Source organism: Podarcis bocagei (genome assembly GCF_964188305.1).
Source record: "Podarcis bocagei genome assembly, chromosome: 16".
Classification (NCBI taxonomy): domain Eukaryota; kingdom Metazoa; phylum Chordata; class Lepidosauria; order Squamata; family Lacertidae; genus Podarcis; species Podarcis bocagei.
Window position 1 is genome coordinate 14,921,483 of NC_138142.1, and position 19,523 is coordinate 14,941,005.

At 44.9% G+C, this 19,523-nt stretch overlaps 1 protein-coding gene across 1 annotated transcript in view; it reads right to left on the minus strand.

The window, feature by feature from the left end:
• PI4KA (phosphatidylinositol 4-kinase alpha) overlaps positions 1-19,523 on the minus strand; it is a 106,738-nt gene that overhangs the window by 17,885 nt on the left and 69,330 nt on the right. Inside the window, exons 23-40 of the mRNA XM_081174620.1 lie at positions 19,197-19,279; positions 17,977-18,047; positions 16,561-16,685; positions 16,323-16,404; positions 14,964-15,047; positions 13,728-13,817; positions 13,336-13,455; positions 11,707-11,799; positions 10,831-10,987; positions 9,847-9,974; positions 8,356-8,514; positions 6,279-6,430; positions 4,901-5,008; positions 4,063-4,190; positions 3,853-3,972; positions 1,831-1,910; positions 950-1,143; positions 381-471 (exon numbers count right to left, since the gene is read on the minus strand). Coding sequence (XP_081030746.1) covers positions 381-471; positions 950-1,143; positions 1,831-1,910; positions 3,853-3,972; positions 4,063-4,190; positions 4,901-5,008; positions 6,279-6,430; positions 8,356-8,514; positions 9,847-9,974; positions 10,831-10,987; positions 11,707-11,799; positions 13,336-13,455; positions 13,728-13,817; positions 14,964-15,047; positions 16,323-16,404; positions 16,561-16,685; positions 17,977-18,047; positions 19,197-19,279 — 2,065 coding nt within the window. The remainder of the gene's footprint in view (positions 1-380; positions 472-949; positions 1,144-1,830; positions 1,911-3,852; positions 3,973-4,062; positions 4,191-4,900; positions 5,009-6,278; positions 6,431-8,355; positions 8,515-9,846; positions 9,975-10,830; positions 10,988-11,706; positions 11,800-13,335; positions 13,456-13,727; positions 13,818-14,963; positions 15,048-16,322; positions 16,405-16,560; positions 16,686-17,976; positions 18,048-19,196; positions 19,280-19,523) is intronic.

The following is a 19,523-nucleotide window of genomic DNA, read 5'->3' on the forward strand; positions in this document are numbered from 1 at the left end:
AGAGTCTGTAACCTGAAGCGTATGTAACCCGAGGTACCACTGTATTTATTTTTACATGGCACAGAATTTGCTCCGTGTCAGACATTTTGACCACCGCACATTCCCCCAAAGGCCCCCATAGGGTGAGGACCCCTGGCATAGCCTGAAGGGTCATGATCCAGCAAGATTGATTAAGATAAGCAAGATGCTGGCCCTGCAGTCCAAAACATCCAGAGGCATCCAGGTCAAAGAAGGCTAGATGATGCTACAGCATCCAGGAAAATGATGCCTTATCACTTTGGGCCTAATACAAGCAGCATCTTCAGAGCAGCAAACATGTTCCTCGCGGTGTTCATAAGCATTAGGTTACAGGCACAGCCAGAACAAGCACAGACATTTACCTTTATTGCTTCTGGCACATCGCTAACTGCTCCTGGGTCCAAGCGGACGAGACGAGTCACTTCCATTCCGATGGCTTCTGTGTTTTTAAACCTAAGAGCAACAAGCAGTTTGAACGGATTACTGGGACACAATGAACACGATGCGGTCCCTTCTCCCTACTTGTCATCAGGAGGCGGTAGAAACGTCATTTGGTACTGCAGCTTTGGCCCAAAGGAGTTGGCCTTTAGAACAAAGGATGGATTGGCCAAGTAGAGGCCTAGTAGTTCTCATTGAGATGGTCAACCTAGGTTAGGTTTGAGGTGCTTGTATTGGTGTGCAAAGCCATATACAGTTGGGATCGGGATAACTCAAAGATAGTCTCGTGGCCAACTGATCGCTACATTCTGCAGGAGGGCATATTGCAGCCAGCATATTATCAAGAGGTCCGTTACACATGATGCCAAAATCAGATGGGCCCAGATATCTCACAAGGCTCGCGGCAACTTCAAAAGGTCCAAGTAGCAAGGTCGCTGCCCTGAAAAGAAGAGTGGAATGAAGTCTCATCTCCTCCTTAAACAGGGACTCTCACCTGGTGGGAAGCTGGACGGCCAGGTAAGGCGAAATACTCCACGCCAAATTGACGTTATCTTTCCACTGCTTCTCACTCAGGCTGACGTACTTTGACCTCCAGTTCGCAACGCTGTTCTCCCCGGTCTGATCCAGCTCCAGCTCCGGGGATGAGAGAGGATTGTACCATGTAATGAGACGTTCGATCTCAGTAGCCTTTAGAGGGAAGATAAATAAATAAAAGGAGAGAAAACAAAGTTCTGTCAGATCAAAGATGAAACATCGTTCGTATAGTATGCATGCATTGCGTGGACGGACCACAGCTCTGTGGCAGGACAGCTGCTTTCCATGCAGAAGATTCCAGGTCCAATTCACGACATCTCCAATTCAAATAATCGTGTTGCAAGGTGATGGGAAAGACCCCTTATAGCAGGCTTCCTCAAACTCGGCCCTCCAGATGTTTTTGGCCTACAACTCCCATGATCCCTAGCTAGCAGGACCATTGGTCAGGGATGATGGGAATTGTGGTCTCAAAACATCTGGAGGGCCGAGTTTGAGGAAGCCTGCCTTAGAGAGACCCTGGAAAGCTGCTGTCAGATGGAGGAGACTAGACTAGACTAGATTGGGGTAGCCAAGTTGGTGTTCTCCACATGCTGTTGAACTACAACTCCCATCAGCCCCAGCCAGCATTGGGGGAGGGATGATGGGAGTTCTGGCCCAGCAACCTCTGGACTTTACCATATTGTCTGCCCGTAGGCTAGATGGACAAACAGTCTGGCCTGGAACAGAACAGCTTCCTGCGTTTTCCTTCACTACCTTAACTCAACTCTTGCTTACCTTACTGGTGGCTAACAAACGTGTATAAGCCAAATCCACTCTACTGAAAAAGTAAAAGCAGCTTACCAGCAGTGACAACAGCAATGTTCTCCTTTTCATGTAGTATTTGTGAAGCTGGGTACCTCGATTGGTCTTCTTGGACATTCCTTAAAAAGAACACAGTGAGCTTTCTCAAGACTCTTTTCATATCTTCTTGCTCTGTAAGGGTTTCTGATGGCGGACCAATTCCATGTAAAACCACTGTGGACACTGGTTTTCAGCTCTGTGCTATTTTAGTGCCTTTCATGAGGCAGCAGACTATTTCAGACTCTTGCCCGAAATCCTAGAGAGTGACTGCTGATCACCATAGACAATGCTGAACAACATGGCTTTGGGCTTCCTATCACATATAAGTGCAGCATTGTGGAACTGCTATGCATGGGGGACACACAGTTTTGACTACAGAATTGAGAAGTCCTTGAAATAATCATCATATGCTGAAGAAACAACTCAGATGTGTATTTTGTATGACCCCACCTGTTCTCTTGACTGTAAATTTGTTTTAACTATTTGAATATGGTACTTTCAAAGTGTTATAACTTGCCCTGGGACTGTAGAGTGAAGCACAGAGAAGAAATCTTATTAATAATGATAAAGATGATGCATTCTCTGCATTTAGAGATGCACAGACCAGGAAAGTAAAACGGTTGGATTTGAAACCTTACTTTCGGCTCTTGCCGAGGTCAATACGTTGTGCAAGTTCTTGCAACAACAACAACCCTTGAAACTGGGTCATATATATATAAATTAAAAACACAGAACATAGGCTTCTTATAAAAAAGGCCCAATCCGCGACCAGAAAGAAGAGGAATATCAAGAAGATTGGAAGAAATTTAAAGATTATTTGAATAAATATTGTAATATTAAAGATTAGTAGTTACTTGAAAGTACTAAATAAGCCTAGGATTAAATTAGGATTAAAAAATAAATGAGACATAGAATGTTAAGAAAAGTTAAGAAATCTGATTATAATCGGAATACTGTTTTTTGAATAATGATATTGGAAAACTGCTACATTCAGTTACAAGGAAATTCAGATGGAAGAGATTAGAGGAAGTCAAGTAATATGTTTATGAAGTTGGAAGTTTAACTAGCTAATTAATTTTTATTGTTTATGTGTTTGTGGTTATAGTTTTGGTTATCACTTGTTATATATGTTTTATTTTTATTTTATTTTTTGTTGCATTGTGTCAGGGAACTGACATCGGAGCGAGAGGCGAAGGGGAGGCTCCCAGATGATGCTGGCGAAGGACCCAGCAGCAGGGGGAGAAACAGCTCAGTAGAGGGGGAAGCCAATCAGCGCAACACCGGGGATAAGGGGAGGCAGACGGGGGAAGTGGAGAGAGGGCTCAGGGACTCTTCACTGGACGTCAGTGAGGACAGCCCAGGTCCTCCGCTACCCACGCCTTCCCTGCGCAGAAGACTCCCGCGCAGTGAGAGGAGGAGGAGACTGGGTGTCAAACAACTTTTATGCTGGAAGAGGTTCAAGAAACGCCCACTGGCGGATTCTGCCAGTGACTGAGGCAGCCACGATGAGAAGGGGCTGTGCAGTCAGAAAGGTTTAACAAGGCAAAATTAACCGAGAAAGGCACCAGCTTACGCACGAGTAACTCATACCTATTACACATTGGTTTTATAGTATGCGTTATATCTGTTTGAAACTTAATAAATTTTATTGGGGGGGGGGGAATAAATAAATAAAAAAGGCCTCAGGTTCAATTTTCTGCATTGCCGCTAAAAACAACCTTAAACAGTGCTAAAAACAACCTTAAGCTTGCAGACTGTTGTCGGCCAAAACCTGTAATACTAGGCCAATGTAGCATAATAGCTATGGGGTCACACCAAGACTGGAGAGATCCTGCGTCAAGGCTCACTCAGCCATGAAAACTCACAGGGTGAAATTGAACAAGTCATTCTGTCTAGACCGCACAATCCTCTAAAGGTTTTGCAGTGTGTCCCTTTGTTCTCCTTTAGGGGATGGGAGTATAAAACATAAATTAAGAAGAGTTTAGCAGGGCTCAGGATAAGGAAGTGTCATGTGAGACAGACCTGATTTTTTGGAGATCGTTGACATGCCGCTGGACAAAGGGTATGTATTTATCCATCCTTGGGTGGCTTGCTGCCGAGACCCAACAGTGATGTCCAAGTTGCTCCGTGTATCTTGATTATCTAAAAAGAAAAGGAAGTGCCCCGTCACCGAACCAGACAACTGAAAAAGGGAAAGGAAAGTTGTTTTATCCTTTCTTATCTAAGACTCACCGGGAGGAACAAGCTGGCTGGCTGTCAAATATTTCTTGTCAGAGAACATGGCAGTCCAAAACTTGATTAGGATGATGATATCCTCACGCAGCCTCTTTTCCCCTTGGGTTGGACACTTCGGAGCAGAGCTTAAACACACAAAGCATAAATTAAAAGAGTGCAGGTGCTTCGGGTAAGAGACAATGGCCTGGTTGAGATGAAATCCTAAACTATGCTGTAATGTTTACATGAATGAACCTTGGAAAACATGGTCATCTTCCATTTTCAATCAACTGCGGTCTATCGTTCTGTCCAAACCTTAAACTGTGGCTAAACTTAACTATGACCTAGGGCAAGGATGGCTAACCAGCAACTCTCCAGATATCACTGGACTACAAATCCCATCATCTCTGATCATTGACCATGCTGGCTTGGGATGATGGGAGTTGTAGTACAACAGCATCTGAAGGGCCACAGCTTAACCATACCTGGTTTAGGGAAACAAGCCAGGATCATAATTCATAGTTTAAAGTTGACTCTCTCTTTTTTTAATGCTGCAGTTAAAACTGAAGTAAAAGACTTCCAAAGAAAAAGAAAAAGAGAAAGAGGGAGCAGGTGAGCTCCCTCTTTAGGTGACTCATTCACATAACCAGGCTATTAGGAGCACAGTTCAAAGATTACACCCTTTCTTAACTCATAGCTCTTTTCCACTTTCAGGGCAGCTACCTAAAACATACAGAGTTGCAATATCTTATTGCTGCGCTGGTATGTTGGGGCAGGGGAGAAAATAAGGGGGACGCTTGGATTGTCCACTTTACCTTTCTCACATATTAAGTAAGGAGCAAAAACACAGCAGTACCTGAAATAATCAAAAGCAGTTGAATATATCTTCTCTCTCAAGACATTGCGAATCGTTGCGTTTGGGACCACGTCAGCATGAAGCAGGGACAATCCCAGAGTCAGCAGCCTAAATAATCCCGAAAGTAATGAATACATAAATACATGAAAAGGAATGCGAATACTCTTCCCTACACATGCTAACAGGTTTCCGATTTCACTTAAAAAAAAATAATAATCCTGTGCGGGCTGATGCAGAAGCCTATATTACTGATCGGGGCTCAGGAGCCTGTTATAACACATGCTCTGAACAGGGGCAAACACACACAGTGCTTGCCACGTTTTATGGAGGATGCCTGATTGCAGGGGTGGGAAGCCTTTGGCCTTCCAGATGCTGCCAGACTACAACTCCCCATCACACCTGCGGCTGGTGGATGCTGGAGTCAAAACACATCTGGAAAGCCACAGGGATTCCCTAGCCCTGTTTTATTGCACCAAGGCTGCAAGTGCAAGCTCTTTCTTTTTTAAAATGAAAATAAAAATGAAGGCACCCTCCCTGAAATGTGATCCCACTGAACCCTTCAGCAGCATGGTGTTCTATTGAGAACAGTCAAAATCGAGTGCTGAAGGAAAGCTGGTCAGTTCCAGATTTCGGTGGTGCAAAGGCAGAACGGCTCAGAAGAGATGAAAGGGGGATTAACTCTCCCTGAGTCACTACTTCCAAAATCTATAATTTAGACAAGTGGAACATGGAAACTGCAGAACTGCTAATCCTATGTTCCAACTCTAACCCACCCTAGATTGTGTCCTGATTACATTGTCCCATAAATGTAATTGACAATCAAACCTATTCTTATCTGAAAAATCACGCCCATTTAAGTTTCATAGCTCTGACCTGGATTCTATTCATGATTCACGCCACAGGTGTGGCAAAGAACAAGGGTTTGGTTTTGCTTTTGGTCAGGTGAATAGAGGTGCAAACAATGAGTTAGGCTGAACCATCATCTTCAAGATGGCTCCGTATCAATAGCTTTGGCTAATTTATTGAGAGAGAGGCAGTGAACATCCATCTCCCAACTAGAGATCTGTCCTAGGCTCATTTTCTTTTGCACATAGTTGGGTTCAACAGAGCAAGGCTAAACAACATGATGTCCCCAGATGCTGAGGACACCAAGTCCCACTGGCCCCAGCCAGTGTGGTCAACGGTCAAGGATGATGGGTGGTGGAGTCCACAATACCTGGAGGGCACCATATTGGCTACCCTTGTAACAGAGTCAGAGGCTAGACTGGTCAAGGACTAGGATAGGATACACCCAAGTTACAAAGCCTTTCCCATGTTGCATTTTCCTATTTCTTTCTTTCTTTACCCCCACCCCCCAAAAAGAAAGGCACCCACTTACTTGAAACGTGGTCCAATCGCTGCCACGTGCCGATTCATACTGCCTTTTGATCCCCCAATGTTCAGAGAAAGGGATCGTTGGAGCAGACTGGAGAAGATTTCCACCTGGTCAGAGCTACAGTACTTTGCGATTTCAAACCTCTGCACCAGGAACTGCGTCAACAAGAGAAATGCTTATATGCCTCTCTCAACAGAATTAAAAGATGGACTGCAAGCTCGCTTTTAAATTTACAGAACTCACTGCCCACAAGACATGCATACACTTTAAAGGATCTCAAAAGCGGAGAACATGAAAGCCCTCATATCCCGACCACCAAAGATCATACGAAGGAGCCATCGTAATTGTTACCTGTGTTACAGAGACTGGAACGGCCTCAACTACAAATCAGGCATTTACTGCCACCATGCTGCAGAACACCGTTCCAGCAGAGAGATTCAGCAAGCTTTCAGTTTTCAGGAGTCTCTTGAAGGCTTTATGCCAACAAGCCCATGCCATCTGCTTAATTTTTTCTGAGTAGATAGTCATTTTAGTGGCTCTGGTTTTGTTTTTTTAATGTTGCTGTACACTCCCCTGACGTTTTGTGAGAAGGTGACTGTAATGGTTGGGAGTTACTCGTGCGTAAACCTTCCCTTTTAGAAGCTTGGTTGCATGGTTTAAACCGTTTTGACTGCACAGCCCATCTCAGCGTGGCTGCCTCAGTCACTAGCAGAATCTGTCTGCGGGCGTTTCTTAAACCTTTGCCAGCATAAAAGCTGTTTGACACCCAATCGTCTCCGCCTCTCATTGCGCGGAAGTCTTCTGCACAGGGAGGGCATGGGTAGTGGAGGACCAGTGCTCTCCTCACTGACTTCCAAGGAAGAATCCCGGAGCCCTTCCACCTCCTCTGCCATTTGCTCTCCTGGATCCTTGGTGTTACGCTGATTTCCTTCCCCCTCTATCAAGTTACGTCTCCCCTTTGTGCTGGTACCTTCCCCTGCAGAATCGGAGAGCCTCTCCTTCTCCTGTTGCTCTGATGTCAGTTCCCTGACAGTGACATATAAACACCAGGAATAACTTTCTGACAGCAAGAGCTGTTTGACAGTGGTTCTGGGAGCTGTCTACTTCCCAAAATGTTCATGCTGCCTTCAACCACCAGGTGGTGTCATAGCCCAACCTGATGGCCTTGCATTGCCAAGGGGAAAACGGAACAACTTTTGTCGTCTAGCATTTCATCGGAAGGGTTTGCTACTTAAAGAATCACTCCTTAGGTTTGTGGATATCAAATCAATGTCCTTTAATGATGTAATGCAAGGAAAACACGAAGCTGCCTTGATAGAATGTATTTTCTCCATCTAGTATCCACTGTCGGTGACTCTTTAAAAGGTAAAGGGACCCCTGACCATTAGGTCCAGTCGTGACCGACTCTGGGGTTGCGACGCTCATCTCACTTTATTGGCCGAGGGAGCTGGCGTACAGCTTCCGGGTCATGTGGCCAGCATGACTAAGCTGCTTCTGGCGAACCAGAGCAGCACACGGAAACGCCATTTACCTTCCCGCCGGAGGGGTACCTATTTATCTATTTGCACTGGCATGCTTTCGAACTGCTAGGTTGGCAGGAGCAGGGGCCGAACAACAGGAGCTCACTCCGTCGCGGGGATTCGAACCGCCGACCTTCTGATCAGCAAGCCCTAGGCTCTGTGGTTTAACCCGCAGCACCACCCGCATCCTTCAGTGACTCTTTAGGGTCCTGCTAACCCAGGGCATGTGATCAGCATTAGCCCCTCAATGCTAGGCTTCGTGCCCAAAGGCTGCCCCTCTAAGGCCCCAGACAAGGAAGCCTTGAAAGGGTATTGGAAGCTCTTACCAGTGCAAACTGTCTGAGCCAAGGGCTCTGTCCAGGGTCCTGAAAGATCTGCTACTAGCCTCCCTTGTCAGGCATCCTAGCCCTGACAAAACCCTGGATACCCTCTCCTTCCATTCCAGAACGCTTGCTGGATCTGTACCCTCCCGACTCTCCCGTGAGCCCTAATCCACCAGCACAGAACATTGCTCCATCTCTGCTGTAAGGATCTAGCGACTGCAGGAAAGGAGTACTTACTTCTATCCAGATGTAATGTGGCGTGACCTCCGGGGGACACGGTATGGGCTGGCTCTCTTCCGAAGCAGCTAAGGGATCTGCTTCTTTTCGCTCGGCAGAGAACAGGCCAAACTTCTGCTCCACGGTCATTTGCCAGGCCCCTGACATTTCTCGCATGAACTGGGAGGCAGGAGAAAAGAGGAAAACAAATGTTTGCTTCATTTCCTGCTCGCTGGTCTGAATTCTATTCTAAGTAGTGGGGTATACAGTGAACTTTGAGACACATTTTTTGGTCCTGTATGCTAGTTAGTACAGTGGTGCCCCGCAAGACGAATGCCTCGCAAGATGGAAAACCCGCTAGACGAAAGGGTTTTCCGTTTTTCAATGCGCTTCGCAGGACGAATTTCCCTATGGGCTTGCTTCGCAAGACGAAAATGTCTTGCGAGTCTTGAGATTTTTTTTCGCTCCCCCCCCCCTTTTTCTAAGCGGCTAGGCCTTTAATAGCCTTTTAGCAGCTAAGCCGCTAAGCCTTTAATAGCCGCTAAACCGCTAATAGCGCTAAGCCGCTAATAGGGCTGCTTCGCAAGACGAGAAAACCGCTAGACGAAGATACTTGCGGAACGGATTAATTTAGTCTTGCGAGGCACCACTGTACACAGAAATGCATGCATGTGTACACCTAGTTCATGGGATATTTTTAGAATATTTCCCTTAAACACACATGTATTCCAAAAACAATATAAGGCCACTTTCAAAGAAAACTGGCCGAAGTTATCCACTCTTGCTAAAAAAACTGACTGCATTTCTACATATCATGGCACAATCTTTACAAACCACCACTACCCATTGTGTGGAAGTGATATGCCAAGCACAGTAGTTACATGTAAAAAAGGACCTGACAGTTAAGTCCAGTCAAAGGCGAATATGGGGTTGCCATAGTCATCTCGCTTTCAGGCTGAGGGAGCCGGCATATGTCCACAGACAGCTTTCCGGATCATGTGGCCAGCAGGACTAAACCGCTTCTGGTGCAGTGGGACACATGACGGAAACCAGAGCACACAGAAACGCAGTTTACGTTCCTGCTACAGTGGTACCTATTTATCTACTTGCACTGGCATGCTTTTGAACCGCTAGGTTGGCAGGAGCCGAGATAGAGCAAGGAGAGCTCACCCCGTCGCATGGATTTGAACCACCAACCTTCTAATTGGCAAGCCCAAGAAGCTCAGTGGTTTACACCACAGCACCCCCCGCATAGTTATCCAGCTCCTACTGGGCTAAAAGTGTCACTACTATTGCAGAGATAGCAGTGGAAGTTGAAGACCGTGATCTCCATGTCTCTCTGTGCCTCTCAAGCTATGTCAAATTTTTACTCCAGATTCCTTCTGGAGAATGACTCTTAAGGCTGCAACCATAAAGAGAGTTACTAGGGACAGTTACTAGGGACCCTTTAACACATTAACTTCTGCGTAAATGCATCTCAGATTGTACTGCGAGTGTTTTTGTTTTCCTTACCGGCACTTCTATTCCATTCTTGGCAGCGAGCAGCCATTCCCAACAAGCGATGGCCGTTTCCATGCCGTGCTCACTGAACATTCGCAGTGGGCCCCAACACAGGTGGTGCAAGAGCTGAGGGTCAGTATCTGAAATGGAAACATTCATACGTAGCAATATACATTTTTTTAAAAAAGAGTATTTTAAATGGGTTGGGTCCAGACTTAGTCATACTTAATGTAGACCCACTTAAATTAATAGGACTCCGGGAAAGAAATGAAAGGAGTGGTGCGTAAGTTACAAAACAAATAAGCAACATTTTGCATTTATCACACAAACATTTTGTTCAACTATAAGCATCTGTAGCTATTTAATCCTGCGACCCTATGATCTAAGGGTAGGCACTGATGCTTTTAATAATAATAATAATAATAAATAAATAATAATAAATTTTATTTATATCCCGCCCTCCCCAGCCGAAGCTGGGCTCAGGGCGTCTAACAACAATCAAAATAGTCCAACATTCTAAAACATTCGTTATAAAATTAATTAAATCAAATTAAAATCAAATTAATGGCAACCAAATTAAAATCAAATTAATGGCAACCATCAAGCAAAATTTTGTGCAGATTGCCAGAGGAGGGGGTCAGTGATGCTTTTTAGTGATGCTTTTGCAATTTTGTGTGTTGTATGCATCCCCCCCAAAAAAGTGTGGTCTACAAATATTTAAATAAATAGCTGTAACGTGCCCTGGGACCTTATGGTGAAGCATGGGCAAGAGACTGATTGATTGATTAAACAAATAAACAAAACAATCAATAAATCATCCTTACAGCTGTACAAAGCTGAATAATTATTTGCCCATCAACCAGTAGGCAGAATTCTCTTTTATAGAGAAATAAAAGAACCAGTTTGAAATTCTTCTTTCAGCATCCTTTTCTGAGGCTTCTCTTCTCTATGCACGTCCACATGGCAGAGCAAGGAAAATCGAACTGTTGTCCTTACCTCTGCTACTTATCAGCATGGCTGTCATCTTAAACATGACTTGAGTGTAGTGTTCAGGCTGGCCTGGTTCCAGGGCCTCGTTGAGCTGCTTGATCATTAGTTTACTGAGATCTGAGGTGCGGCCTGTGGCGTGACAGTAATTAATCATCCCAGCGACCTGTTAAGAGAATTTCCAATCAGTTAACAGGGCTTGCAAAAACCTTTAAATGTCTAGTGTTTATCTTTGTGGTCACCTGAATGTTTTCCAATTACTCTACAGTCAAGAAGAGCTTTTCAGCCCTGCCCTGTCAAAGCATGGCAAGATTACTATTATAGCCTTTGCAAAATGTGGATTCCGAGTTGTCTTTATTTCATGGCTTTTCAGCCCTGCCCTGTCAAAGCATGGCAAGATTACTATTATAGGCTTTGCAAAATGTGGATTCCGAGTTGTCTTTATTTCATGATGTTTTAATCAATCTTATTCTGCAAACCACTTTTAAGTTTATTTTCAGGTAAAGAAGCGCTGGGTAAAAATTATTAAAATAAAACATTCCCGAATATTCTCTTGCATTCCTTTTGAATCGCCAAGCTTAAACATCTTGTTTGCACGTCATGATCCACGAAAGAATCCCTGGTCAACCAAAAGCTTTTAAAAGTACTAGGAGCTCAGGAAGAATATGATGGATGCCAGAAACGTTACACGGTTTGTTTTCACTTCTACATAAAATGTTTTTAGATACTAAAACGTATAAAGTTCAAAATAATGTTTCATGCCACAATAAACAGTTTACTGTAAATGAGCAAATGTCACTCAATTTAGTGAAGAGAAACAAAGCAAGAGGGAAACAAATAATGACCCCTGTTTTAATGCCACAGGGCTTAGACTGCTGTACTTACTTCTCCAGCATAGCGATTTCGCAAGTTAAGTGAAGCCATGAAGTTGGAATAGTCTTTCTTTACACAGGCAGGCCTTTCAGTTAACTGGGTTGCCTACAAAAAAACCCACAAAAACACATACAATTACTATGTAAGTCATGGGTAGGCAAACCAAGGCCTGGGGGCCGAATCCGGCCCAATCGCCTTCTAAATTCAGCCCACGGACGGTCCGGGAATCAGCGTGTTTTTACATGCGTAGATGTGTCTCTTTATTTAAAATGCTTCTCTGGGTTATTTGTGGGGCCTGCCTGGTGTTTGTACATGAGTAGAATGTGTGCTTTTATTTAAAATGCATCTCTGGGTTATTTCTGGGGCATAGGAATTCATTCATCCCCCCAAAAAAAAAATATAGTCTGCCCCCCCCCCCAAGATCTGAGGGACGGTGGACTGGCCCCCTGCTGAAAAAGTTTGCTGACCCCTAATGCAAGTGATACACCAAATTTTTCGCTCTATAGGACGCACCCGACCATAGGACGCACCTTGTTTTGGGTGGGAGAGCAAGAGAAAAAAAATCTCCCCCTCTCTGCTCAATGCCCCTTCAGCGAAGCGGCAGGAGAAACAGAGCCCCTTCCATTTCTCCTCCTGCTTCGCTGAAGGGGCGCTGCGCAGCTCTCCCTCTCTGCTGAAGCCAGGAGAGTCTTGATCTCCTGGCTTCAGCGAAAGGAACCTGAAGCCTGCGGAGCGCAGCAGGAACTCACGCTGTGCTCCGAAGGCTTCATGCAGCTATCCCTGAAGCCTGGAGAGCGAGAGGGGTCAGTGCGCACCGACCCCTCTCGCTCTCCAGGCTTCAGCAAAAACAACCCGAAGCCTCCAGAGCACGGAGGGAGCGCTCCCTCTGCGCTTTGGAGGTTTTGCTTTGCTATCGCTGAAGCCAAGGAGCCTGCATTCGCTCCATAGGACGCACACACATTTCCCCTTAATTTTTGGAGGGGGAAAAGTGCGTCCTATAGAGCGAAAAATACATGTGTGTGTACGCGCGCGCGCACACACACACACACACACACAAACACACAGCCCGCCCCCCTTCTGCTGCTGTCCAGCAAATGGTATTCAGTGGTATGCTATGCCTGAACATGGAGGCTCTACACAGACACTGCATCTATAATAGCCACTCACAGACCTCCATGGATCTGTCCAGCTCCCTCGCCTTTAGAATTAACTAAGCCCATACCCATCACCACGTCTTGTGGCAGTGAATCTGCTAACTGAACTAGGTGGTGGTGTTCTTGGTGTTTTAATCCCATTCTTTAGCCGGGAAAAGACTCCTGCAGCGGCTTCCCAACTCCAGTTATAAGAGCGTACCTGCCTGCAGGCTTCTGATCTAAGAAAAAGGACACAAAAAGGGCAAAGGGAGCGGAAGGCAGGCAGTAGGAAAAAAAGCAAGCTCAGGCACTGCAATGCAACTGAGTTGTATGGCGCTGGAAAACTTGAAAGCGTTACGTGAATTCAGAGCGAACTCCTCCTCAATGGAAACTGTTAACTCCCCAGAGAGCACTGGGCTCCACTTGTATAAAACAGTCGCAAAACCAAGAAAAAAAACCACAGCAAACTCTGGCCAAGTTAACCAAAGAGGTGATTGTCCTCACTCACCCCCAGAGTTGTGTTCTGCCTGTTGTAGCCTGCGAAGTGGAGGATGCTCTCCGTGGCCATAGCCAGCCCTGTGTGCTGGGACAGGCCAGATACCCAGTTCTGATGCTTGTTTAAATATTCCTGAAAGCAGAGCAGAGAGAATAGTCTGAGTGCAAGCAGAAAATTTAAAACAAGGTCCGTATGTTTTATCTTATGCTGGTCTGTGACCGAAATAAAGTTTGATACTGATACTACTTTTAAACAATGTCTAATACAATATACCGAAAATGGCATTCCCTTCTGTGGGAGAAGAGAGGGAGTACCTTGTTTTAGATAGTATACCTCCATCTATATATATAATACATACACACACACACACACCCCAATATTTAGCTACAACTTGCAGAAGTTACCTGCAAGTGAGATTTGGTGACCGAAGGGGCCCATTTCATGGCTTCTTGGAGGATCATTCCACAGCGTGCAGCAAAATCCTTTACTATACTCTAAAAAAAAGAGACACAAAACAGTCAGCTGGTAAAATGAATTGTTGTGCTGAATAATAAAAGCAAAATACAGTCGTACCTTGGTTTTCAAACAGCTTAGTTCTCAAACATTTTGGCTCCCGAACATGGCAAATCCGGAAGTGAGTGTTCAGGTTTGCAAACTATTTTTGGAAGCCCAACATCCGACATGGCTTCCGATTGGTTGCAGGAGCTTCCAGAAGCCAATCAGAAGCTGTGCTTCGGTTTCCGAACGTTTTGGAAGTCGAATGGACTTCCAGAACGGATCCCATTCGACTTCCAAGGTGCGACTATAAAGCAAGTATTAAGCTGGGTCGGGCGCACATGCAAAATATCCAACATACGGCAGTAAAACTGCTAGCACATTTGAAAAGCTAAGCAGGCTCTGGCATGGTTTCAAATTGTGCATTCGATTCCTGCGCTTTATCTAGAACATTGATCAATTCCCCCCCCCCACATTATTAATATTTGATAAATGTATTTAGTATTATTTGGGTGGCTGGTCCAACTCAGAGAGTAGAACCTCTAAAATTAATAGACACGACTAACTTACATCCGTTAATTTCAACCAAGCCTGTGCAGAATTGGGTTTCTTTTCTTTCTTAATCAGATTTCTTATCTGCCTTTCACCAATAATAGCTTGGTGGAAGAACCTCTGCTTGGCATGCAGAAGGTAAAAGGTTCATCCCCCAGCCTCCCCAGAGAGCCACTGTCAGGCAGCAAAGACAACATTAAGCTAGAAGGACCAAATCAGCCTGATTCAGTATAAGGGAGGTTCCCATGTACCAATCCCCACATGTGGAAATCTAGGACAAAGGAAATGGGGTGGGCACACTGGGCAAGTGGGGAGGAAGATGGGCTCTTGCTCCTCCGCCCATATGCAACTAGGTAAGCCCATCTATTCCAGCCTGGCAAAGGCAGACAAAATGCTACTCTTACAGTTCAATACTGCTGCAGTGCAAGGAAACAGAAATGTTCCAAATTATCTGGAAGGAAAAATTATATGAGGCCAGACATAAGTAATTAGTCGCCTTCAAGCATTAACCACGTGCAGGAGCGAGAAGATGCAAATCTAGAAAAGGTCGCAGTAAACTTCAATTCATCTTTCTGCATCCTGGAATGTCTCACCTCTCTAGCTTCATATGTATCGGGAACAGTAATTCTATACGGGGCGTCTGGAATGTCATAGTAGGGTTGGTCCTTGTGAATGTCCTGAAAAGGGGGGGAAAAACCTTTAACAAGAATCAGATCACTTTCTTAGAAATGCTGTGTGTTGACATCTGTCTGTCTCAAAAGACAATGGAGTGCGCCTCCAGGGGAAGAATGAAACTGCTGCAGAATCACAGTGCCTGCTGTGGCTGCAGAGAGGGTAATTTGTAACTACTGCCTCCCATGTTGTTTTTGCTGTGTTAGCAGCATTGAAGTGACTTCCCCGAGGCGCAAGCCTGGGCAGTGTGTATGGAGATCCCGGGCTGCCCAGAAGACAGGACCCACACCTCGCTGGTAGGTGTGGCGTTTGCCTCCTAGGATGGGTCATAAGGAAAGGGTTAAATGAGTGTGATGTGATTGGCCAGTGGGAATGCAAGGGGTGCAGTCAAAGTTAGAGTGGGAGGTTTTGAAAGTCAGTTGAGGTTTGGGAGTTGGAGAAGGAAGAGGGAGCAATAGGCAGTAGGTTGGTAGAGTTGTATTGTGAGAGAGTGAGAGGAATTGTCAGGTGGAGTCAGATAGATAGTTGGGGATAATCAGTTTGAAGTTGTTAGGAACTAAGATTGAGAAACTGTCAAGAAAAACTAACTGAAACCATAAGCTTGTTCCTGCATTTAAAAATAAACTTGATGATTTGTTTATGTTAACAACTGTCTGGACTCCGTGTGTCCCCGTGAGAAACGGGGTGGTAGCAGCGAAGAAAGTAATCACAGTGGTGGCACAGGGTCAATAGACCGTCAAACGTCCGGGAGCCCTGTCTGATCGCCACAGTAGGGTCCAGAGGAAAGCAGAGCAATGCATTTGGCACCAGCTTGGCTGCAGGAGTTGTTGGAAGGAAATGTACAAGGCACCACCCAACCATCTTAGGGACTCCACTCTGGATTTGTACAAGATTTACTCCAGAGGGAAGTATCAGCATGCATGGGAGAACCCAACATCTACAAAAATTCAAAAGGTTTTCAGGAAAAAAGCCCTAGGCGTTCTCAATAACCCAATGAAGGCTGAGCATTCTCAGTTACTGGACAGTGATGAGTGTCTTTTGCGGGATGGAACAGAAAACCAAGGGAGAAGTGGAATAGAATATCCTGGAGGAAACGAAGAGGGGCTGGCCAGTTATTTCAAGGATAAGGAACCATGTTTCAGCCCAAGGGACACAATCGCTTCTGCTCAACTTCCTGCAGAAGCAAATGTGGGCAGAGCAACATATGCAGTGCAAGAACTCTACAAAGGAGTTTCAAAATCGAATAATAATAATAATATGGTTAATATGAAAATACTTACTGCACTCAATGACAGGGAGAGGGTCTGGAGGATATCTAACATGGTCTTCAGCACTGTTCCACTCCAAAGTAAGTGAGGGAACCTTGGAACAAAAAAAGACATGTACAAAAGTCTTCATCAGTCTAGTTGTTACACAAAGCAGAGGGTGGGAAAGAAGGGAGGAAAATACAAAAACCAAGGGAGAGTTGCTGTTCCATGAACATCAAAATAAGGACAGCATATTTAAAAATACACTCACTTGTCTACAAGGCCAGATAAGTACTTATCGGCGACCCGTCTGATCCTCTTATGAATATGATTGAAATTCACCAGCAAAAACTGAGCGTGTCTTTCCAGCTCTTCTTCGTTTTCTTTCGTTTTAGCCTAAACGTGTAAGAGAAACATGAGGCTTTTTGTTGTTCCTTTAAAACAGTTGCTAAATCACTGCTTAAGGTCGCAATACTATGTACGCTAATATCTGGATGAAAATGTCTAAGACTGCTATAGGAAAATAGGACTTGGCTTTGCATTAGGATTTATCTCTTATCTAGCACCATTAATGAGTGGGGTAGAGAGTAACAACAAGACAGCAGCCAGCTTGCTGAACCCTAATGTCCTATTTTGAGCAGTACTCAATAAAAACCATCGCCAAGTTTGCTCCTCAGAAAGGTTCTGCCGTCACCTAGAGCATTTGCTATTGCTTTGCGATGTAAGAAGAATGAGCCCTGAATTCATGCGATCGATAGATCTCTCTCCAACAGAACCACACTGCTTTTCAGTTCCACGTAAAGTTAAGGAAATACAAGGCCATGTTATTAGCTAACGATTTCATGGGTTAGTGTCATATGAATGATCTTCATGCTCATATGCTCCCTCCTCCTTCTTCCTCTCCACGCTACAATTCTCTCCCTAACTTCCAGGCTAGCAGCAAACCATGGTTTGTTGTTCCACCCAAACCACAGTTCTCTGTTGAATCTGAACTGACCCTCAGATTGTTATCCTTTATTCCTGGATCCACAATGCTCTAAATGCAGGGAGAAACCCACTCTGAAGGTTTTTAGGACAGGTTTCAATTAAGGGCTAAAGGAAGATCCACCTGCCGTTTCTATGCAACAGTTTTTCAATGTGTCGGAGCAACAGCAGAGGAGCCAATCTGCTAGCCTAAGGATTTAATGTGGAAGTGCATCAGGGTTGTATCCAATGCAGTGCTTATTAAAGTCAATTTGAGGTAGACTTGTTATGCTGGCGAAACGCTTTGTGCCAGTGAAACGTTGTGCAAGGGAACACATTAGCGTAGTAGCTTTGTTGCACGATAAGACTGTGAAATCTATTGCACAAGGAGTTTCTGCCAGCGCCACTGTTGCGTTGGGGTTCCTCTGTTGTCACAGCTGAAACTCACCCATCCATTAGCACAAGGGTCCTTTCGTAGCGGACAGAGAAATTGGATGCAGCCCCAAGTCAAGGATGGGGAACTGGTGTCTGTCCAGATGTTGTCAGACATCACCTTTCATCAGCCTCAGTTGGCAGAGGCCAAGGTGAGGGATGACACTAACTGTACTCCAGCAACATTGAAGGTTCATAGGTTCCCCATCCCTGTTCTGCACTACGTTTGCAAAAGCACTCTAGATTTGGGCTGACCTAAGGAGGCGTTTTGTCATTGCCCTGGTTAACTTACTTTGTCAGCCATCATGCAGAGGAAGGCTTCAAACACCTTATCTGCTACGGCTATGACACACTGCATCATACCTGAAAGGAGGAAGCAAAAGAAAAGAAATGTTGGCTGTGCTTATTTTTTACCCATTTTCTCCTGAAACTCTGGGACAGATTTCCTTCTCGGTAGAGCTAAAGGGGGAGGTTTTGCATCACTCATGCCTCCATCCTAAAAATCATTTCCCCTGGACTTAATGAATGTATTGCCTAACCTCTGTCCGTCCTTTAAATCCTTCAAGTCTCCATTAAAGGTGACTTTAATTGCATGAAAACCATTTCCCACCAACTGCCTGATGCTAAAGATTCCAGGAGACAAGTAGGCAGGTGAAGACAACACTGGGGGCCTGTTTCTGTTACAGCTGGACAATCTCTTCTCCCCACAAGCCTGTCTACTGCACACTGCCCAGGGGGAAGGATCTTGATGATTTGTCATGATGTTGTTCATTATGATTTTACTGGTGCAATTTGAAACATTTGAAGTTGCTTTGGATAGATTTGTATCCTGAAGAGGCAGGATGCAAACGAGTATCATAAACAAACACATAAGATGTGCATGTTATTTTTTATTTATTTAACTAGCCACCATAAGGGAAATTGCACAATTTTTGTACGTGTGGGGATGGGTTTAAACCTTTCTTTCCCTAACAGAGTCCTGACAAAAATTATCCACCTACCCCCTTGTGGGAAGGAAGCCACCAAAAAGGTAACCCAATAATTATGCTACATTATATGAAATGAGGGACGCGGGTGGCGCTGTGGGTTAAACCACAGAGCCTAGGACTTGCCAATCAGAAGGTTGGCGGTTCGAATCCCCATGACGGGGTGAGCTCCCGTTGCTCGGTCCCTGCTCCTGCCAACCTAGCAGTTCGAAAGCACATCAAAGTGCAAATAGATAAATAGGTACCGCTCTGGCAGGAAGGTAAACGGTGTTTCCGTGCGCTGCTCTAGTTTGCCAGAAGCGGCATAGTCATGCTGGCCACATGATCCGGAAGCTGTATGCCGGCTCCCTTGGCCAATAAAGCGAGATGAGCGCCGCAACCCCAGAGTGGGCCACAACTGGACCTAATGGTCAGGGGTCCCTTTACCTTTATATGAAATGAAAGCTGGTAAAAGTTTGTTTAATTCTGTTACAGCCAGACACAAATCTGTCTACCTTAAGTAAAACACAATCTATATAAGGCTCACCCGATTTGTCTTTTTGAATAGCTTTATCCTCAAAATAACAAAACATCACTTGGAAGCGATCTGGGTCTGTTGAACGCAATACCCTAGGAGAGAGAATATGAGAAATGCATTTGACATAGAAATACAGGTGAAGGAGGCTTTTTAAAGTGCCCATTCGTGGAAAACAGCTGTCTTTTCCTTACCTGGTATGGAATTCTAACTGAAAACCTTGTTTTATAATGTAACTGCTAAAAGCTAAAACTCTTGCAGGAGTTGCCTTCCATTTTGCACTCATCATGTCATCCACTGGCATAAGATGTGACAATAGCCACCAGCTTAGGGTCAAAT